General features: G+C 40.1%; 2 protein-coding genes across 3 annotated transcripts; both read left to right on the top strand.

Annotated features, from left to right (window-relative positions):
- The first annotated feature begins 73 nt into the window (after positions 1-73).
- On the top strand, positions 74-7,503 carry mmp20a (matrix metallopeptidase 20a (enamelysin)). Its single transcript, XM_030744006.1, has 10 exons — positions 74-241; positions 883-1,133; positions 3,996-4,144; positions 4,253-4,378; positions 4,698-4,859; positions 4,979-5,090; positions 5,171-5,313; positions 5,522-5,678; positions 6,622-6,725; positions 7,403-7,503. Exons 1-10 carry the CDS (start codon positions 131-133, stop codon positions 7,501-7,503), a joined length of 1,416 nt encoding a protein of 471 aa, XP_030599866.1. The 5' UTR covers positions 74-130.
- Positions 7,504-11,438: 3,935 nt separating this feature from the next.
- tbrg1 (transforming growth factor beta regulator 1) lies at positions 11,439-18,116 on the top strand. 2 transcript variants are annotated; one of them, XM_030745422.1, is made up of 15 exons: positions 11,439-11,449; positions 11,879-12,016; positions 12,684-12,741; positions 12,850-12,932; positions 13,219-13,255; positions 13,614-13,676; positions 14,162-14,398; positions 15,571-15,641; positions 15,831-16,072; positions 16,164-16,300; positions 16,454-16,600; positions 16,732-16,829; positions 16,990-17,100; positions 17,245-17,390; positions 17,625-18,116. In XM_030745422.1, the coding sequence occupies exons 2-15, from the start codon at positions 11,898-11,900 to the stop codon at positions 17,711-17,713; spliced, it is 1,638 nt and encodes a 545-aa protein (XP_030601282.1). In that variant the 5' UTR covers positions 11,439-11,449; positions 11,879-11,897; the 3' UTR covers positions 17,714-18,116. The 2 variants fall into 2 exon arrangements, with proteins under 2 accessions (XP_030601282.1, XP_030601281.1); XM_030745421.1 differs by lacking the exon at positions 11,439-11,449 and adding an exon at positions 11,456-11,730.
- The last annotated feature ends 4,751 nt before the right edge of the window (positions 18,117-22,867 follow it).

The raw sequence follows: 22,867 nt of genomic DNA, 5'->3' as shown, positions 1-22,867 counted from the left end.
CCTCTTGGGGCAAATATACCCAGCTGTAACAACCAGCATGGAGCACTTTGGGGCCATGTGATTGCCCAACAAGCTCAGGAATACTCCCATATAAAAAATGTGAAGCGTGGTGGAAATGTGCATTTAAAACATGGATTCGTTGTGGATACCCATTTTGGGCTCTCTGATGTTAGTGGAAATCTCATGGACTCTACCCATTGACAGAGATCAGCAGAGGCCTGAGGATATGGAGCTGGCTGAGGTTTGTGAACGCTGGAAGGGCTTGCAGAGGCTTATATAAGAACCATATACATTAGAATCTGTTTCATTAGAAATGCTGGATTTTTTGAGCAGAGACTTTAATGTAAGACCATTGAAAACTGTTACCATGGCTTCAATTGAAACTGTAGAATTGAGAGTGTATTTCGTTTGCTTAAACTAGAAGAACTACAATGCAATGTATGTGTTTTCTTACTACTATTAAACATAAAATTAATGCACCAAATTTTGATTTGAACCAAGTGTGCCACTTTTTTTTCACTTTATACTTTGCTTGAATTTTAAGTGTATTACTTGCCTAATGTATGCATCTGTCAAAACTGAATTCAGCCAACATGTGTTCTTTCCGATTGTGGATTCATTATTAATTACCTGAAGCAAACTACATATTGGAACAATTCTTTTTCAACTCACCTGCTTTCCCTTCTCAGTTGTTACAATGCGTGATCCAATGCAAAACTATCAATGACAGATCTTTTCTGGTAGTAGGGCATTTTATTAGGTGTTTAAAGAATTTTGTATTACACATTGTTCTTTTATATTACAGATATATTTTTTTTTTTTAAAGTTACATTTTAAACACCTTGTCCTAATCCTCTAGATCTAAAATCCTCATCTCAACAGGGCTACCTCAAGAGGTTTTACAGTCTGGATCTGAGAGACCACAGACCTCCAATAAGAAGAGTGAGGTCTGTGTCAGCCATGGAGGTGAAGATCCAAGAAATGCAGAACTTCTTTGGTCTGAGAGAAACAGGAAACCTGGACCCTCACACCCTGAATGTAATGAGAGAAGCGAGGTGTGGTGTTCCAGATGTGGACAACTACAGCTTTTACCCTTATAGGCCTAAATGGAAGAACAACATCATCACATACACGTGAGATCGCATTTCCTATATTTCCCAAATTTCCCAAAAACAAATAGTTGAATACTATAAAAGATGATTTCTGAGGAAAAATATTAACAATCTAATGTACAATCTTACAATATAATGCTATTTTTTTTAAAGTTAAATCAGATTTTATGCTCATTTTCTTACTTGAGTGCACCCACAAAACATCTGACAAAAACACACACACACACACACACACACACACACACACACACACACACACACACACACACACACACACACACACACACACACACACACACACACACACACACACATTTATTAAGTCCCACTACTTTATTTAGCACACAATCAAAATTAAATAGTGAGTAATAGTACGGTAAGATTAAATATACTTTATTTATCCCACATTTCGGAGATTCTTTTGTTACAGCAGTTAATACCACTATTACCACCATTACTACTAATAAGGGATTTAAAATCAGCAAAAACAGCATTAAATCCCAGCTCGCCCTGCGGGCGGTCTTTGTCCTCCAAACTCAGGCTCTCTACCAGAGGCCTGGGAGCTTGAGGGTCCTATGCAGTATCTTAGCTGTTCCCAGGACTGCACTTTTCTGGCCAGAAATCTTGGATGTCATTCCTGGAATCTGCTGGAGCCACTGTCCCAGTTTGGGGGTTACTGCCTCAAGTGTTCCGATTACCACGGGGACCACTGTTATCTTCACCTTCCATATCCTTCCTAGCTCTTCTCTGAGCCCTTGGTATTTATCGAGATTCTTGTGTTCTTTCTTCTTGATGTTGCCATCACTTGATATTGCAACATCTATCACTATGATTTTCTTCCTTTGTTTGTCCACCACTACAATGTCCAGTTGGTTAGCCATCACAAATTTGTCTATTTGTATCTGGAAGTCCCACAGGATCTTAGCTCAGTCATTCTCAACTACCCTTGGGGGCATATCCCATTTTAACCTTGGGACTTCCAGGTCATGCTCTACCAATCCTACCAATATACCATTGGTAGGATTTCTCTATATCACTTCTTCTATCTACCAGTGGTACATGTCATCCGGAAGCCTGTCCTTCCATGATCGTTCCTGTTCTTTCTCCTCTTCTTTCTCTGGTTTCTGCTGCCTGAGGTACTCACTAAGCACATGTTCCTTTGTGGCCATCTTCCTGATGTATTCATGGATCTTTGTTGTTTTATCTAGGACTAGTGGTTCTGACACTCACTAGTCCTCAGCCTTATTTCTTCCACTTAGCGTACAGTCCCAGGGTGCTGAATTTGGGGTGAAACCCTCCATGCATGGTAAGGAGCTTTCTTGTCTTAACATCAGTTGCTTCTATTTCCTCCTTTGGCCAGCTTATTATCCCAGCAGGGTATCTGACAACTGGCAGGGTGTAGGTGTTGATTGTCCAGATCTTGTTCTTCCCATTCAGCTGACTCTTCAGGACTTGCCTTGCTCTCTGCAGGTACTTGGTGGTTGCAGCTTTCCAAGCGGCCTCTTCATGGTTCCCATTTGCCTGTGAAATTCCAAAGTACTTGCAGCTGTCTACACTGTCTGCAATGCTGCCTTCTGGTAGTGCAGTCCCCTCAGTTCTGACTACCTTCCCTCTTTTTGTCACCATCCAACTACACATCTCCAGTCCAAATGACATTCCAATGTCATTGCTGTAGATCCTAGTGGTGTGGAACAGTGAATTGATATCTTGTTACAGCTTGTTATCATCCATGCACAGGAGGTGGCTTATGGTTGCTCCATTTTGTGGTCCGTATCCGTAGCCAGTCTTGTTGATGACCTGGCTGAGGAGATTCAGGCCTATGCAGAACAGCAGTGGGGAAAGAGCATCTCCTTGGTAAATGCTGCACTTGTGCAATTGAATGGAAGTTAGCCTCTAGTGTTGTTCTCCACATTCCCACTGAGTTCTTGATGAAGTCTCTTAGGGTCCTGTTGATTTTGTATAGTTCTAGGCATTCCAGGATCCTTGTTTGTGGCATCGAGTCACAGGCTTTGTTGTAATCAATCCAGGCGGTGCACAGGTTGGTCAGTTTAGTCTTACAGTCTTGAGTGACTGCTCTATCTACCAGTAGCTGGTGTTTTGCTTCCCCATGTATCTCTGCCATTTCCATCCATCCATCCATCCATCCATCCATCCATCCATCCATCCATCCATCCATCCATCCATCCATCCATCCATCCATCCATCCATCCATCCATGCATGGATAAATGTGTTCAAACTTTTGACTGGTACTGTATATAGTAACATGTTAAAAGAAGAGCCAATGCAATTGCAGCAATAAAAAGGTGAATAGCTCAGGTTATCAACAGTTCTGTGCTGACTCACTGGAACAATAAAGCTTAAGTTTCATTTTGTTTATTTCATCATGCTGGGTTTGCTTGTTGTGGATGTATGATTTGGTTTCCAGCATCATTCCTGCAACTGTATGGTGCAATGGGCATGGAAAATAGCTACAAATCTGACAAGAATGTGAATTCTGGATATGTAGGTGAGGATATGGTGATCAAGGCCCTGAATACCATGAGGAATGTTATTTTTATAGATATAAATCTACTGTACGTTAAAGCAATTAAACCATAAAGCAATAAAGTGTGGATGGCAATTACAACAAAAATTCTAAAGAACACTATAATGGCAACATTTAACAATATTATACTGCAAAGCTTTTCTACTTGCCATTTCTACTTTGTACAATAAGAAAATTATTGTGTAAAGTGCTGATGGTAAGACCATATCATGATGCAATTTAAATCGTAGTAAGATTTCTTTTGACCACCAGAGGATACGTTAGCATTTGTAACAACATATGTGGAAATGTATTGCTCCTGATGCCTCATGTTTGTCTGTCTGTCGTTCGTATGTAGGATTGCCAAATACACTCCAGACATGATGAAAGAGGATGTGGAAAAGTCTCTTCGTTCAGCTCTGAAGATGTGGAGCGATGTAGCTCCACTGAAGTTCATTAAAGTCAACCACAGAAAAGCTGATATCGTCTTCTCCTTTTCCCGCAGAAGTAAATCTTAAAACACGTCTGAGGACTTATAATCCATATAATCCTTTATGTAAATTGCAGTTAATAAAAATCAGAGATCACGTAATGTGATGCTGTGTTTTCTTGTAGCTCATGGAGATTTCTTTCCCTTCGATGGACCTGGGGGCGTGTTGGCTCATGCCTTTCAGCCGGGAGAGGGGATAGGTGGAGATGTGCACTTTGATGATGATGAAATGTGGACGGCAGGGACGCAAGGTTTGTCATTCAAACCATGATTGTAATTTGTAAGTGAAAAGATGACACTAGACAGGAATTTGGAATATATTGGAAAAGTTTTTTGGTTTTTTTTGTGCATTAAATACCTAAAAACAGCCACTGTTACTGTAGGCCTACTTGGCTGGTATGGCATTCATCAATAAAGCTGATCACAAGTAAAAATGAAGCTCTCAAACCCACACACAGCAGTGTTCCACCAGTTTGTAACACCCCTACTAACATCCACTGAATGGACTGATAACATCCGAAGCAGGTGTTTGTAATGAACTAATAGAAACTGTTTTTCACTGTGTTTCAGGTTACAGCCTGTTTGGTGTTGCAGCTCATGAGCTTGGCCACTCACTTGGTTTGACTCACTCACAAGACCCCTCTGCTATCATGTACCCCAATTACAAACATCACAGCAATGCACAGTACTCTCTGTCTGAAGATGATGTGATAGGGATCCAAACACTGTATGGTAAAGAACGAATGAAAACACTGGAAACACAAGAAAAATACTTTTATAAAACATTGAAGTAAATCTCTCAGAGCTTGTTATATATTATATGCAATATTTTCTATGTTACTATTTCACAGGCAGGCCCAACAAAAAGCTGGAAACCCAACCGGCTTCAAAACAATGTGACCCCAGCTTTTCTTTTGATGCAGCAACACAGATTCAAAATGAGATCATTTTCTTTAAAAACAGGTGGAATGTATTACCTCTTTTAATTGGAAAACACCTTAAAAACCTTTGACATGCAGCTCACTTCTGTTGTTTCCCCACAGGCACACGTGGATGAGATCAACAAGGACAACTTATTGGAACCGCCTAAGACAAGGCCAGATCACCACATATTTCCCGAGCATCAGATCTCACATTGATGCCGCTTATGACATCCCAGCCAAAGGCGTGGCGTACATGTTCACTGGTAGAGTAATAGGCAGCCTGCAAAGCATCACTTAGGGCATGTCAGCATGACAAGGCTTGATTTCCAGTAGCAGAACACGCAAATTACAGCCTTGTGCAACATAAGTGTTGCAGTTCATGCAAGAGGCTCATTGAGTTTGCAGGGCTTGTGGCACGTTGCTGTTTTTCATAATGTCCCCAAATGCAGTGACATGGCTGTGTTTTTCCAGGTAATAAGTACTGGGTGGTTCAACAGCTTAAGATGAAAAGTCGCTCTGGCTCCATTTACGAGTACGGCTTCTCCTCCAGAGTCAGGCGGGTTGACGCTGCCGTGCATGTCAGCGAATATGGAAAAACAATGTTCTTCGTAGGAGAGTTTTACTACAGGTAACTTTTTAAAGTGCTGCTTTACATTTAGAATTTGTTTTGATCTTTTATTTTAACATGAATAAAGACATGAACAGGAAAACCTGACCTTTAGCTGGAGCTAAACTCTGCCACCTAGTGAACAGTTTTTCTATTATTGCTTAATCTGCTATCACTCATCAAATTGTTTGGTATGTAAAATGTTAGACACTAGCTTAAATAACTCAGTTTCCTAAATTTCAAAGAGATGTCACTGGATTTTGTCCTGTCTAAATCCCAAATACTTTCATCCATCCATTCACTTCCACTTGCGGGGGGGGGGGGGGGGGGGGGCTGGAGCCTATCTCAGCTGTCATAGGGCGAGAGGCAGGGTACACCCTGTACAGTTCGCCAGCCTGTCGCCAGCCTGTCGCAGGGCCAACACAGAGAGACAAACAACCTTTCACACTCACATTCACACCTATGAGCAATTTAGAGTAGCCAATTAACCTAACCCCAGTAAGTGCATGTATTTGGAATGTGGGAGGAAACCGGAGTACCCGGAGGAAACCCACGCAAGCACGGGGAGAACATGCAAACTCCACACAGAGAGAGGGAGAGGCCTGGGCCAAGGTGGAATCGAACCCAGGCCTTCCAGATGGTATTCTAACTGTAAGGCACTAACCACTGCACCACCATGCTGCCCATGGTCTACAAATACTTTCAATTTACCAAAATATAAACCATGAATAGCAACAAATTGTCACATATAACAAGTAGAAACCAACAAACGTTTGGCATGAAATAACTGAGATTTTTGCTCTAAAGCACAGAAAATATGCAGACCCTAAAAAACAAATTATTTCTAAGAAAAAATAATTGGAAAAGCCGAACAAATGAATGTGTGGTGTAGAAAATATGTTATCATTTCCATACTAAATAAAAGGTACTAAAGGTTTTGTATATTTGAATGATCTAATCTCAGGTATGATGAGCACAAGAGGAGAATGGACCCTGGCTTCCCCAGACTCATCCAGACAGATTGGTCCGGAGTCCCCAGAAGGGTTGATGCTGCATTCAAGTTACACGGTAACTCATGAAGTTTAAAAATGTGGTGTTAAGCAGCCAGCTGGAAATAGAATACAACTGAAATAGAAGTTGATTTTTTTGTTTAGCTGAATTTGGTAGATGGGTGGAGTTTACCACACCAAACACACTTTGATACTTAAAACACCATCTACCCTAATTTCAGAGCAACATATTTCACAAGTAGAAACAGAATTCTATTCACAGCCAAATTTGGTTTTCCACGTGCTTCATCATACATTTTAAAATGACACACATGAACACCGAGAAAAGATTTAAAAGCTTAAACTCCATCCAACCACTTTCTTAAACACCTCCTCAACTTACAACCGTGCAGTCACAGCCACACTTCAGCTGTTAACCTAACAAGCAGGTGTTTGAACTGCTTTCATATTTTCATATCTGAAAATCTGAAAAAAGATGAAAAATGTTTACTAAAATACCAAATTTATAAACTAAAAGAATAATTAATATTGTTTAATAATTATCAAAGAATTGGGCTGTGAAATGTATATGAACTATATCTTGATTTTTTTTTTTTTAGAAGGTTGCAAATGGTGTTTATAAAATTTGGTAAACCGTTAATGAATATGCTACAGATCATACATTATTTGGATGCCTGTTATTGTTTGGGCTGAGATAGATCGGCTCACTGTTTTCATATGATTTTATTTTGACAGGTAACATCTTCCTCCTCAGTGGAACAAAATCCTACCAGTATGACTTCAGACAAAAGCAGGTCGTGAATGTAATTCCAGGAAACTCTTGGCTGGGATGTTGATTTAATACAATAGTGAGTGATACAGTGAGAATTCCTTCATTATAAAATTCAAAGGAACTCTGACAATGCTAAAGTAAGATAATCGTGTTGTGTAGGACTGAATTGTTTAGGTTGTATTTAGATTTTTGAAGCCTATGTGTGTACCTGTATGTAAACTATAGCACCGATGTCCTTCCTGATACTTATACTTCTTCATCTATGCGTGAACACACAAAGGACTTGATGTAAAGTGTAAATGTAAAGTGTACATTTTTTTTTCAGTATTTTACACTTTTTCAAACACATGTACTCAAATCTTCTTTCAAAATGTACATTACGTTAAACTACACTTGATAAAGACTTTAGCTTTATCTGCTTCAGGAAACCTGTTTATAAAGCCTACTAGTGAACTCATCAGTGTTTGTTATTAAACTCAGCTCAATAAAACATCATTTTTGTTAAGCGCCTGATGGTTATGTCTCTGTCATCTTTACAAGGAAGGAAACTTGCACATTGTTACTAGCACAAACAATATGCAAATAACCCAAAAAGTGCAGGGAATCAGCTTTTGTTTTGAAACGCTCTTTAAGATTTGTGGAAATGACAGCAAGAGGCAGTTCTAACTGCTATCACTGGATCTCAGTGCACACATCACAGTCCTATTTAACCATCGATGACAGTCACACTACATTAAAGGTTATTGAAGTGAAATTTGTGTAATCTGCCACAGAAAGTTACAAAAAGGAATGAGCTTTTACAGACATGAAACCCAGAAGAAGACTTTAACGAGAGAAGATAAGTCTCATTTAATGGGGATGCTCCTGCCTACAGCAGTTTTGGCACACAGTGCCCAGGCAAAACAAAAAAAAAGTACCAAAGCATCAGAAAATCTGGGATAAAACAATTTAAGTATTTCTCAAAACGAAATCCCCATCAACAAGCAAAACAAGATCTCCACAGCTGTTCCAGCAGAAAGGTAAAACTGATCATAACAGCTTCCCCCACTGTTTTCAGAGGAGCCACTCTACTCCTCTCCTTCCCCTGCTGTGGTGGCTTTTCTTGTCATGTACTGTGCGCGCTTATTGAGATTTTATCTGAACAATATGCACCTCAGGCTGTCGAGGCTGCCCTTTTAAGAGGATAATGGATGGAGAGAAGAAAACATTTTAACAGGATGTCTCTTGCTGATTTTTGGCTAGTTTACCCCTGTATGATGCAGTGTTTACCATGGCTCCAAAGGTTATCCTTGAGGACAAAAACATTACCAGGGTAATACTATGTGATTAAAAAAAAAGAGCTTTACATATTTATTATAAAATAAATCATTGTAATAATATAAAAAAATTATGTAATCATTTTTAAATTCACCTTCCATCTCTATATTTAACTTCCTTGGTTCAGCATTTCCACTGGGATGGCTTAAATGTGAAGCATCACCATTAGCTCTTTTGTCTTACATCTTCACTAATTTGTCAGCATTTTAGTTACATAATTGCAGTCTAGATTGCATAGGTATTTGACTGTGGACTGGCAACACTGATAAAGCTGTTGTAATGACAGTACAATGATTTGAAGGCCACTCAGTAAACTTCAGGTCTGACCCAAGTGGTGCTGCTCTCCAGTCTTCAAGTCACTTTTGTCTACGCGGCACCTTTGAAACCAAGCAGGAGTTGACCAAAGTAGAAATTATCCCACTGGATTTTAAACAGGTGAACAAAGGTACAGCAAGCATCCTAATCCTCTCCAAGGGTGGATGTTAGGAATTAATTTAGGAATTTATGGTGCACACTCACACTTTTTTTAATCTAAAATAAAGTTCAACTGCAATTTCTCTGCCCTCTTTAGCCATAATAGGATACAGCTAGTAGGACACTATGAATTGCACATACTGACATGGAGTGGCACAGCAAAACATTGGGAAACAATTTAAGCTGTTGTGTTTTTTTCTTGATCGTGTCTGAACTGTCATGTTGTGAAATGCTCACGTGCTTTGCCCAGATGCTGCAATTTCAAAATTAGGACCACACAGTTTGTTGAGCCCAGTAAAGGAAGAAGCCTGAGTCACTGTTTTCTACATGGGTATGGATTAAGGATTTTATAGTTTAGTGTTTCATGTGCACACCATACAATAATGATTGAGGCACAAAGTAAAAACAGGTCCAGGAAATGAATTGAGTGCAAATGATACATCTCACAAGAGTAAGAGGCCTTCAAATGTTTGGTTACCAAAATTCCTCCCATGAGTTTTAGTTTTACTGCCAAAGGCTGAAATATCTGTCAGTAAAATTTCTGCTGACACTCCATTCAGTGGCATTTTACACAATGAGTTTCCTTTCTACACAACAACAATATTTCTATGGTTATACTCACTCTGGTGATTTGAAAAAAAAAATGGCTGGTTGTCTTAAAGAGAAAAAAAAATTATAACTGCTTCAAATTGGATTTTAGGGAATGCCGACCATTTTATTGCCATTATGTATTAATGAAAAACAGGCAGTTATTCTGGTGTAATTTGGCTGGGAAATGCTGATTTGTCAGAAAATGAGCTCAGATGTTCTCCTTTCTGACAGTCAGGCATATTTACACATGCAAGACGTCCTTGTAATTGGTGATTCATTTTCAGCACATAGAAACGATCACGCAAACATCAACAGGTCTCGACCACATGAGTCGCAATAAAGATTGGTTAAAGACATTATCTGAAGACTCAGTAGAGAGAACTAGTGTTCATGAACATCTCTACCAGAAGCAGCTGCTGGAACAAAAGTGTGTAAGCAGGTCAAATATGGTAAAAATCTCTAAAAACACAGACCTACAGAAGGTCATGTTATTCAAATTACTGTAGATTTCATTCATTTTTCATGTTAATTTACACCAGCATTTACAGATTTTTCCTTGCTGTAAATAAAATTTACAGTAGCATTATTGCAAACTTTTTTGCAGTAATGTTATTGGCATCCAGCTGCCAGTAAGTTACTGTAAAATTACAGCATCCTGTTTACAATGTAGCTATCAAAAGGATGACAGTTGAAACAATTAAGCAGAAATGCACCATTGTCCAAATCTACAATTTATAGAACAATTTTCCCCTCACAGGGGTAATTTTTTTGTATTGTGTGCTGGAAAAAAAAGAGTAGGATAAGAAAAATGTATTTTTCATCATGGGAATAGTCTGGAGCCTATCCCAGCTGTCATAGGGCGAAAGGCAGGATACACCTACAGTGTCGCCAGCCTATCGCAGGGCTAACACAGAGAGACAGACAACCATTCGCGTTCACATACAGCCTATGGGCAATTAAGAATCACCATTTAAAAAAAAAAAAAAAAAAAAAAAAAAAAAAATAATAATAATAATAATAATAAAAAGAATCGCCAATTAACCAAAGCCCACTAACTGCATGACTTTGGACTGTGGAAGGAAACCGGAGTACCTGGAGAAAACCCACGCAAACCCACGGAGAATATGCACCTTGGCCCGGGCCAAGGTGGATTTAAACCAGACCCTTCTAGCTGTTGCAACTGTGCTAACTTAACCCAAAAAAAAAAAAGGGAGAAAAAAAAGACTTATTGGAAATCGGTAATTTTGCTGCAACATCTTAATGCTCCGTCACACTAGGTCATTTAGGAAGCTGTCATAAATGGAAATGATTATGATCCTTAGGTTATAACTTCTGCTTGAAAGTGATGCTGCCACATCATCCTTTTGTTAATACCCTCGCTGTTGTGGTTATGAGAGATTTAAGTATAAATGAGATCTTTGTGTTGCTGGACAACAAAATTTATTTGTAAAAAGAGTAAAAGCAGAATCTCAACATTTATGCTGTGAAACACTTAAGACGTGCAGTAAATTAAAGTCTTCTTCTTATTAGTATTACTCTTCTTCTTCTTGTTTTTTTGTTAATTTTTTCTTTTAATTTTTCGGATTCTGATTTTATTTTGACAATTCATAAAGGCCACCGGATATCCGGTAAAGTATAGATTCCGTCTTTTTTATCCACCTGTATTTACTGTGTTATAGTAAAACTGTTAGACATTCGCTTTTTCACTCTAATGTCTAATATGTCCGTGGGTTGAACCATACTACCGAAACACTGATTTTGTGTACAGCTGCTAGCGGGTTAGTGTTAGCATTTAGCCGCTCTGTTGTATGTAAACAAAGCGATGAGGACGGCTGAAGGTTCCGGTTGACACGGAAACTATCAGTGAGGAGCACGAAGTGAAATAAGTGTTTGCTGCAGTTTGATTTGGGTAGGTTTTTCTCCTAGCTAGTCCTTACTCCTATGCATGAGGTTATTGTTCAGGAGTCGGTGTTCGTCTTGCGTACAGTCTGAATGAGGCGCGGCCGCAGACTGAAACGCAGCTACATAATAAATGTCTCGTTAACGTTTCTTCGCAGATGCTCCTGTCTGCCTTCCATGGAATCACTCAGCACGTTTGAATCTGAGATGGAGGCTGATGGACAGGGGAGCTACTCTCTGTTTCCTGCTCTTGACAGCATTGCAAGTCTGTCTGGCACCACTGAAACGCTGGAAAGGTGGTTCAGAATAATCAGATTTTGAAAGACGTCTTTCTGCAGTGTTGCTGTCTGCTGTAGCCACTTTCAGTATTAATATATTCAGTTAGGGCACAGCTAAGAGCAGCAGAACCTTCAGATCGTTGACAAATTGAAGGAAAAACTCTTAAGTGTCTTAGTAATGTCTTATACTGCCAGAGCAGCTTCAGTGTGCATTCTTCTAAAATATATTCCCTTATTCAGTGTTTTGAAGATGGATGATAGAGAGTGCTGTCAGACAAATTGGTTTAAACTGATTGACTGTAAGTAGGCTATAGCTGATGTGATTCACATTGTTTTCATACTATTCAGAGCATTTAGTGGCCCCTTGTGTCCTACTGGGGGAGGCACTGTCCGCATAGAAATATATCATTGAAGACATTGTTTTTAAAACTCTTTTAAGGACACAAATGGATCCTGCAACACAACAGAGACACCAGTTCCTCTCACTGTAGGGGTTAAAGGGGAAAGGCTTTTCCTTTATGTTGTCACCTCTCTGCATAAGCATTATAACCTTTAAACATGTAACTGTGTCAAGATAAAGTGGGAAATGGGCATGCTTGCAGAAAATCAAATCAATTTTTTGAACTGCAAATAAATCAAGTAGTTATCTTACACTGGATGCCACTGACTTTTTTCCTGTTTGCAGTGAACCACCCAGTGAAATAGCAGAGAAACCAAACCTGACGTGGCTCGACGCTGCACAGGTATGTGCCACGTATTTATAAAATTTTAGTAACATTCACAGCGATTAGGGGTTTTTTGGTTTTGTAACAAGTTTTTTTTTGTTGTTGTTGTTTCTTTCTCTTACATAGATTGTTTTGGAGGAAGCTGGACGCCCCATGCACATAAAGGAAATTAAACAGAGAATCATCGACAGGGGACTCGTTCAGTCCAAGTACAGCATTCTCCTCAGTTGACACACATTTATCTGTCTAGAGTTTTAGAGCACGTTTAAGTCCTGTCATTAAAAAAATAGCCAGTAAAGAGTATTCAGCATCAATTTGATGATTTTTTTTTTTTAGGTGTTTCAGGTGGACAGTATCAGAACAAATTGATGAAAACTTAAGTCTGTGCAGGATTGCTGCCTTGTCAGGGGTTAGATGATAAGAGAAAGGTGGTACCATTGGTTTAATGATACTATTGTCATTTAGACTTTGCTCACATTTTTTTCTCCTTAACAGTGCAAAATCAAGCCTGGAAGCTGTCATGTACCGTGAGGTAAGGGGGATGCTTGAGACTCAGGCTCACAGCAGCCTCTGCTGTTGAGTACAGTAAATTACACCATTGCTTGTTCAGTGGATATGGTACAAGTGCCATTTGTATTTCTGTTAGTATCTTTTGATTTCCCATCCTGCTTCTTTCACTTTTTTTTTTTAATCATCATTATTTTTAAAAAGAGGCAGACATTTCTGGGCTGTAATGGGAACAAGTGGTGCTCCATGCGTTCTGATGCGTGAGCCTTAAACCTCTTATCTTATAATGGTTGAATGAATCGAAATTGACCCCAAGATTTTGTGACTCAAACCCAGCCTTTCCTGCTCCTTGCATTTGGCCTCAGTCTTGCATTATGTTTCAGACACAAAAAGGCAGCAGGAGGTTCAAGAGGATTGAAAACAGAAACGGAGTCTTTGCACTGCTGGTGAGTCATCTGAGATACTGATGCCACTGTCATACCAAATCTAAATATAGTATAGGATACTACAAATTCACGTTGCTTTGTATGCCATACTGATGGTTATAGATAAATATGAAAATCGTGCTTTTCACACAAGATCTGGGCCCAGGCATAAAATCATATATAAGGAATTAAATTTCCACATTATCACAAATAGTGTAAGTAGTTTTGACTAATGTGCATTAACCCTGTCTGAGTAAAACAAGCTGAGACACGGAGTTCAGTTATTTGTTTTAATTTCTTGTGTTTTAACAACTTGTGCACATTTTTGATTGGTTTAACTTTTATTGTTTGTCATAAAGCACTTTAAGTGGAAGCTGCATCTGTGTTGTCTTTTTTTGTGCACATTTCATCATCCTGAGGGCAGCACGAGCATTAAGTTCAGGCACTCCTGCTACACATGAACAGTCTTCTGTTTTTGTCTCCCCTCCACCTCTGTGTCCTTACAGACTGATGAGGAGCGGCAGCAGGCCCTGCAGGCCTTCACTGCCCAGTCTTTCCTCAGTTCGCCTCAGCAGAATACCATCTCTAGTTCTGGCTCAGGAGTCGCGGCGCCTGCCTTCCCATCTCCCACGAGTTCCTCTGAGCATAAGGCCAAGGTGAAGAGGGGTCCGCGGAAGAACCAGAACGAAAAGTATAGACTCAAGTACCTCAGGCTTCGAAAAGCTGCTCGTGCCATGATATTTGTAAGTAAACTGTGTTTCCATGGAAAAAAAAAATCTTACATCATGCATATACATTCACCAGCAACTTTAATAGGTACACCTATTAAGCTGCTCATTGATGCAAATACCTAATCACCCAATCACATGACAGCAACTCAGTGCATTTAAGCATGTAAACATGGTCAAGATGAGCCACTGAAGTTCAAACGAGCATGAGGAAGAAAGGCTATTTTTGTGACTGAGTGTGGCGTGGTTGCTGGTGTCAGACATGCTGGTCTAAGTATTTCAGAAACTGCTGATCTACTGGGAATTTCCAACACAACCATCTCTAAGGTTTATAGAGAATGTTCTGAAAAAGAGAAAATATGCAGTGAGTGGCAATTCTCTGGGGGAAAATGCCTTGTTGATGCCAGGGGAGAATGGCAAGACTGCTTTGAGCTGATAGGAAGGCAGCAGTAACTCAAATCACCACTTGGTACAGCCAAAGTATGCAGAATAGCCTCTCTGAATGCATAACATGTCAAACTTTGAAGCATGTGGGCTACAGCCACTCCTCTCAGCTAAGACAAGGAAATTGAGGCTACAGTTCACATGGGCTCACCAAAATTGTACAGAAGAAGATTGGAAAAACACTCCCTGGTCTGATGTCTTCATTTCTTTCTGTGGATGGTAGGGCCAGAATTTGATGTAAACAGCATGAAAGCATGGCTCCATCCTGCCTTGGATCAATGGTTCAGGCTGCTGGTGGTGTAATGGTGTGGGGGATATTTTCTTGGCACACTTTGGGCCCCCTGTGATCCGATTGCTGCTTCCAGCAGGATAACACACCATGTCACAAAGCTCACATCACCTTAAACTGGTTTCTTTAACAAGACAATGAGTTCACTGTACTCAGATGGGCTCCACAGTCACCAGATCTCAATCTAACAGAGCACCTCTGGGATGTGGTGGAACGGGAGATTCACATCATGAATCTGCAGCAACTGTGTGATGCTATCATGTCAACATTGACCAAAGTATCTGAGGAATGTTTCCAGAACCTTGTTGAATTAAGGAAGTTCTGAAAGCGAAAGGGTTTCCAACCTGGTACTAGCAAGGTGTACCTATTAAAGTGTCTGGTGAGTGTATGCAATGACAAGAAAAGTATGTCATCTATCCTGCAAAATTACACTGAAGTGTAATTTTACCCACAGGAGAATGCAGCTCTCTGTGATGAAGTTGCCCACATAGAAGAAAAGTTTCTGAGAGCAAAGGAGGAGCGCAGGTGAGTGCAGGTGACTCCTTTACACTAAAGGTGAAACTGGCCAGTTATGCATTTACCAAGGACAAACCTTGATGTGTTACTTTGTCTTGTTTGTACTCTAGATTCTTACAGAGGAGCAATGTGTTTTTTCTTTTCGAAAACACTGAATGGTGTGATTTTGCTGAAATGGTGTTCATGTTTTATTTTCAGGTTCTTACTAAAATCCTTGTTGCAATACCAGTCTCTGTCAGAGGGGGAGCTACTGCCCACACCCAGCTCAAGCTCTCATCCACCTTTGCCACCAGTGGTGTTGTCCTCAGGTCCCTCTGGGGCTTCAGGTCTGTCCATGGCACACAGTGTCTCATCAGCAGTGCCAGCAGGGGAGGAAGGCGCGCTTAAAAAACCCAAAAAGGAAAGGAAGGAGCGGGGGAGGGAGAATGGAAAGGAAGAATGTGAGTGTTGTGATCAAGCAATTTATTCAGATAGAAAGGACATTGCAGTGTTGCTGTATAGTCTTAAATTGTGCTGAAATTGGGTTTTTAGTTCCAAAGAAGATGTCTAAGAAGAGAAAACTCGCAGACGGCTCACGGAAGCTGGTGCAGCCCATCCCTCTCGACTCTTCTGGCCGTCCCGTCTTTCCCATAGTACTGGGAGGTTTGACAGTCTACAGTCTGGGAGAGGTTAGTGTCTGAGTGACAGTAAACATGTGAGCTGAGGTTTAAAGTACCGATCTCTGGTGTAGAGTGGCTCTAAAGACAGGACAAAATGTGGATAAAACCAAGCCTCTCTAAAAGCTGACACTAAGGACTGAATCCATCTTGGCTCCTCTCCAGATCATCACAGACAGAATGCTGTTTCATGATGAGTGTGCCATTTATCCAGTGGGCTTCTGCAGCACGCGCATCTTTGCCAGCATGAAAAACCCCGACCAGCAGTGTCTCTACACCTGCCAAATCAAAGACGGGGGAACTGGTCCACAGGTCAGTTTTGCCAGTTCTGTGTCTTTTGATACACATTTAGAAAAATTCTACATAATATTTAGTCTGTTCACTTCCAGGTGAACACATTAAGATATGTTAAACATTTTTTTTCAAACACCCTTAATCCCCAGTTTGAGATTGTGCCCGAAGAAGATCCTCAGAATGCGATTGTAGCTTCCTCTGCTCTGACGTGCCATGCCAACCTACTGAAGGCCATCGCATCTGTCAGGTAACAGCTTCCCCACAGAAACTTTGACCGATTAGAGTTTTTCTGAATAAATGAACAAAGATGACAAAGGTTTTGTGTTCCAACTGTTTGATCTGCTAATTCAGCTTGAATTCGTTTTTGCCACCTTCAAGTAAAACAAATCCTTCCACGCATCTTTTAGTTCCAAGTCTGTGGCGTCGATTGTTCCATCAGGAGCCGACTTCTTTGGCTTTTCTCATCCCACGATCCAGAATCTCATCCAGAGTTGTCCCGGAGCTCGTAAGTGTAGCAAGTAAGTGCACGCTGCTCTCTGAGGATTTGCGTATATTCTGCTTTTCTAAGTTTAGCCGACTTGCATTCAATCAGCGTTCTTTACATTTCTGTGTAAATTGTTTTGTTGTCTTTTTTTTTTTTTTTTTTAATTGCGTTTATTTAGCTACAGATGGATTCGTTTTGAGGTGTGTCGCCCTGGTGATGGCCAGGTCCCTCACAGCCTATCAGAGGACGATGCCTCGATTAACTTTGAAGCGTTCCAGAGGCACCACGGCTTTGATGAGAACATCAAGACCGAGCATATCACAGGCATGCACTTTCCAAAATTTCACACTGGGTTTACTGTACAGTGAGTCACAGGTGGAGTTAGTGGTTGGGACACACATCAGAAACTGTCTCACCAAAGCTGATGACTCAGCTGGAGTGTCTGTGTCAGAGATGTTAGTATTTGGATTTCAAAGCCGTTTTATTTGTTTTGCCGACGCTGACATGAGCACTCAGCGTGACACTGACAGCGACTCCTCTTTCTTCCTCTTCCCTCAGGACAGACACCACAGTCTCCTAGCTCCTCTCATCAGCACCACCTGACTTCCCCCACCATGAAGCCCTCTACCTCATATTTCAGCTCCTGATAATCTGCACTGGAGCGCCTCTGAAATCGAGGCCATACCTGATCTTAGTTGTTGTGAATATTCCTTCTTATTTGCAAGATGCAGCATTTTTTTCCCCCCACCAGGATTAAGGATTCATAAAGATGAGATAAAGCAAACCTGTCATTATTATTGTCACTGTTATGCAAACCTTGATACTGATATACTGGATATGAATGGTCAGTTAAATTAGCCCTAAACAAGTCAATAACAGCATAAACCCAACACCTGAGGGGTGTACTATGAAGCAAGTTTGGTATAGCTGTGCTTTCTTTACATTGTGGTTTTTTGTCAGCTGTTATTCCTTGGGCTTACTGAAGGCCATAAAAGTGAGCATTGGACGCTTGATTTGGCTCGTCTTTGGTAAAAAAAAAAAAAAAAAAAATGGACTGAGTGCTGCCTACTTTGGCCATGTTGCTGTTTATACCTAAAGTGAAAGCTGCACATTAGAGAAACTCATCAAACTTGGAACACTTAAATAAATGTGATTATTGGTGCTTTCAGGTCTGACAGTGTACCATAATAAAGGTGTTTTGGACCACATCAAATTAACTTTATTGATTAGAGGAAGAACTTTATTGATCCCAGAGGGAAATTCATGTCTGACAAAGCTCATCTGCTATTTGTATGAGAATAGCTGAGATAGCTGTGGGTACGAATGAGTTTTACAGTGGAGAGAGAGAGGGGTCTTCCAGTACTGATTTTTTTTGTTCCATAAAGATGTTATAAAGTGGGTGATCAGAGTTGTTCAGGATGTCTTCTGTGGTGGTAACTGGTTACTCTCCAAGTTGTGGTAAGACAGTTGGACCAATGTCATAGAAGCTTGTAGAGCTAAGCTTCTTTGACATTGGTGTACAGCAGATCGAGGGTTTTGTTATTCTCTTGGTATATGGTTGCACACCAACTGCCAATAGTTCAACATCAGGACACTTCCTCCCCTTGACAGCGATAACAGTGACATGCAGGATTTCACCACCTCTGATTCACAAATAAAGCCAGACCCCCACCTTTCCTCTTGCCACGAGCTTTAGCATCTCTGTGGTATATTTTCTGAGTCTTCACCAATATCTCCAGCTCATCACTTTTGTTAGGCAGAGTTGATATTTCCCCTGATGACTGTTGGCAAAAAGGGCTTATATCTCCTCTTCCAAGCCTTCACCTTTGCACCAGCGTGGCACCACTGAAACAACTCTATCTCAGCTCGAATAGGGCGGTATTTTCCAGATTTGCTCCATTTCAATGAAAAAAGCTCTTGTCTTGAGTAAACTTTTCTTCCCAAAGTATTCATCAGTACTTGACAACAACCAAAATATCCAAAAAAAAAACCCAGTAAAGTTTGAGTAAAGATCAGAGCTACCAGACTTTGCAGCTACCAGTAGAAGCACGATTATTGTCTGTAGTTAAAACAAAAGACCTATAACCTTAATCTTAAGGCTATCTCCTTAATCTGTTCTATCAGCTGCAGTACAGAAGTATAAAATAGATGTTGCAGCAAACCACAACTATTCATTGCTAACTGAATGCATGTAACTTCCTCTGTCAGGTTGTGCTACTGTAATTGGTAACAGCATTGAATGAAGCAATGTACAGTTAAACAGGCTTCATATAATGCATTCCTTCAGTGGAGAATCATTTAGAGCAAATGTGGTGATTTTAAACCAAAATTCTAAACACAACCACCTTTGGTGTGCAACACAAGTTTTAGTAGTGATCTAACCAAGGTATGACCGCCAGTTTTGTGACACTAAAAACTGACCTTAGGCCCAGATCCCTTGCTAACCCATTAATCTTCCTTCAAAGCACACCCCTTTGCTTTCTACAGTATGCATACAAATATCTGTGCTATATGAGTTCCAGCTGACGTTATGTTTCAATTTTATTGCTATAATCTTACTTAATAATTGCAAGTTGCATGAAAAACCATGTGGAAATGGTTGCTATGCTTTCCCATATACAGGTTTTGATACATACTGCCCAAGTATTTAACTGGTACATTTCAGTAAAGACTTTTTCTAGTTATGACAGGAAAATGGTGTTCACACTAAACATAAATATTTCACTCTATTTTGTTCTTGTTTTGAGGAAAAGTGTTGGATTTGAATGCAACACATCAGATAACCCTAGCTGTCATTTATTTGTGCAGATTTTGAGTCAGAATGACTCGTGTTGTAAATGTCAGCTTACAGTATTAAAATAAACATCTGTCATGCTTTTCTACATTCACACAGTCCAGTAATTATCTGCAGTGAATGTTTCAGCATATGTTATACAGAAAAAAAAAAGCATCTATCTGCATTTATGGAGAAAACATTGAAGTACAAATCATTTGTCACACAGGTTTCTAGATACTACTTTATTTTCCCCATGTGGAAATCTGAATTAGACTCCTTGCCATCCAAACAAAATCTATTACATAGCAGCACTGGTCTAATGGCATTACTTTACATTCCAGTGGGATGAGACACTTAATGATGAGACACTTAAGTGAACAAATGAATGCAACTGCCTGACTGTGACAGTGGTAGAAAGGAAGTGAAATGCAGTCAAGATACATATATTATCCAGATACCATTAACTGAGACTCCATGTCCAGCCTTATTTATTACTACCCCAAATGCTTCTGTTACTATTAATTCTATGATAAGCAGACCAATATGACTTCATTTCAAATTAAAAATCTTGAAGACAAACATTTTTAATCAATTCGTCTTCTTGCAGTTTCAGGGTCAGTAGCTTTTCCCAATGCCTCATTTCCCTGAAGAGTGACTGATGATAAAAGGAGGTGCTGGTAAAATCCATCTGGCACTGTAGACTGAGCGGGCTTTACAGTCACAGGGCCAGTCTCTCCACGGGTATCGAACAGTGGCAGATAACTGGGAGTTTGAACCCAGTGGGAGTTATGCCCACGTGGAGCCCAAATTTCCGAGAAACAGACCTTGATTAAAAAGACAAGAAAAGAAGGGATTTTCATCAGACCAAATCTGACTACATCTAAAGGTTCTTAGATAGTTTAACTACAGAAGGTCAACCTGGACAGCCACAGCTCTAGCACCCAGGGTCTATGTATAGGCTACATCCTGCTTGTCTCTGGGATGTATCCTTGAAAGGAAAACCGCAATGCAGGACTTTTTTTTCTGAAAGAGATGTGCTAGTCATTAAAACCACAAGAAGAGTTTGCAAATCAGGATAGTAAACCAAATAGCAGCACAAGACTCTCAAATAAAGAAGCAGGTCACTTTGTGTCGTGTGTATGCTTTCAATAAAGACATCTCATCTTTAACCAAAAGCTTTTAGCTTTTGGTTAAAGAGAAAGTCTGTAAATGTTAAAAGTTATGCCAGAGACACACTGTGTCCTGGCAACATATCTAAAAAAAACAAACAAAAAACAAGAACAAACAAACAAAAAAAAAAAACAGGAAAAATGCTTCAATGATCTACTGGAAGCAAACTTGAGCTGTTTGCTGCAAACAAAACTGTAGCAGTATTATTCAGGCCAAACCTGATAGTAATATATTTAAATAAATTAAGCCAAATCACATGCACTTTCTTCCCCACACTTTTCAAGCGTAGAGTTGGTTTCACACGCAGACAAATCTTGTCATTTAGTGATCTGAATTATTATTTTACCTGTCAGTTCAGTCACCATTTGCTCATTCACGCCCACAGACTGTATGTAAAATATGAACCCAGCCAGTGAAAAGCAGAGCCAATGGGAAGATGCATTCTTCAATACTTTCCCCCCATTTTGATGCTGTAAGTCAATTCCCACCTTCTTACCTAATCCTATCATTAAGCAGATATTAGGCCTCAGAAAGCGATGCTTGTTTATCCAGTCAGGTTACACTTGTCTAAATGTGGTGACGTTCTCTTTTAAAACAGTAATCCACAAACAAGTCGGTGTAACAGACTTGCTTAGATTTGATCCCACTACTTGGTGAAGTTTAACTACTGTACTTATAAGGAGGCCAGAAACATGATGAAAGCATTTTGGAGAATGATGACCTGTGTGCCTTGTGTTTGGTATCTTCTGTTCTGCATGTGCAAAGCCTGGATGCTAGCAACTCAGTGTGTTCTTATTTGGATAAAGAAACCTGCAAAATGGGAATGGGCATAACTGCTGCAATGTGCGCTTATCTCTCTTCTTGTTGTAATTCCTTAACAAACATATCAACATTTTATCCTTGGTGCCTTTAGCTCTTAAAATGTTATGCTGTATGATGCATATTATGGAGTATGAAGTTGATTATGAGGACATACACTGAGAAAACCAGGCAACAACATCACCAGACAAGCCCCGATGTAGAACCCACAAGGGAGGGGAAAAAAGGGAGGCCAAAGAATCCATGGTGAAGAGACCTCCAAAAGATACTGAGAAGTTAGGATACACTTGGCATCAGGTTGAGACAAGGGTTCAAGACCGAGCACTTTGGAGGATCCTTGTTGACGACCTACTCCCCAGGATAGGTGTTAGGTGTAAGTAAGTAAGTATTGCTGCAAGGTAAAAAAAAAAAAAAAGTAACTGGTGCTGACTGGGTTTGACAAAGCATCATATCCACTAACCAAACACTGATTAATTGGTTAAACAATGATGCAAAGCAAGCAATTATGCAGTACTCACAGATCCACATTACTTTTTTTAACTAATTGTTTTGTGTGGGTAAACATAAGCAATAAACACACCAAATTACACTGGATGAGTATGGGACAGGCAATATTGGAACAGCAAGTAAAACCTCATCTTTTGAACTGGAAGAAAACCATAAAAAAACAATTATAGGCCTGTATAGAAAACTCCCAAAGTAATCCATTGGTCTATGGAGAGGACACAGACATTAAACACTGAGGAAAGGCCAAAAAGGGAGCATCTGAATAACCAGCCAGATTTAGAGAGGTCCTTCTGAGCAGCCAATTTTGTTAAATGGACACTGCTGTGGATGTTTAGACTAACCCCACAGCGACACTGGACGTGCAATGTATGCTGACTATGTGTGCAGAGCAGGTGGCAAAGCAGAATGTGTCTTTTTAATGGCTACACCTGCAGTGCACGCTCTGTGCAGGGTTGCATGAGCCACAGACAAAACAACATGGTGAAATTTTCTTTTGGGTTTGTATTTTGCTTTTGGCTCCGGCACACCA

The sequence above is a fragment of the Archocentrus centrarchus genome, chromosome 13, assembly GCF_007364275.1.
Source record: "Archocentrus centrarchus isolate MPI-CPG fArcCen1 chromosome 13, fArcCen1, whole genome shotgun sequence".
Classification (NCBI taxonomy): domain Eukaryota; kingdom Metazoa; phylum Chordata; class Actinopteri; order Cichliformes; family Cichlidae; genus Archocentrus; species Archocentrus centrarchus.
Note: the sequence above shows the minus strand (reverse complement) of the source record. Positions and strands in the feature narration are given on the sequence as shown.

What these genes read in the sequence shown, in the direction of transcription:
- mmp20a (XM_030744006.1), top strand. Translation starts at nt 131, where the DNA reads ATGGATTCGTTGTGGATACCCATTTTGGGCTCTCTGATGTTAGTGGAA. An exon ending in AGGGATCCAAACACTGTATG is followed by an intron (nt 4,860 to 4,978) that starts GTAAAGAACGAA and finishes ACTATTTCACAG; the next exon opens with GCAGGCCCAACAAAAAGCTG. An exon ending in TGCTGCATTCAAGTTACACG is followed by an intron (nt 6,726 to 7,402) that starts GTAACTCATGAA and finishes TTATTTTGACAG; the next exon opens with GTAACATCTTCCTCCTCAGT.
- tbrg1 (XM_030745422.1), top strand. Translation starts at nt 11,898, where the DNA reads ATGGAATCACTCAGCACGTTTGAATCTGAGATGGAGGCTGATGGACAG. An exon ending in AAGCTGTCATGTACCGTGAG is followed by an intron (nt 13,256 to 13,613) that starts GTAAGGGGGATG and finishes ATTATGTTTCAG; the next exon opens with ACACAAAAAGGCAGCAGGAG. An exon ending in CAAGACCGAGCATATCACAG is followed by an intron (nt 17,391 to 17,624) that starts GCATGCACTTTC and finishes CTCTTCCCTCAG; the next exon opens with GACAGACACCACAGTCTCCT.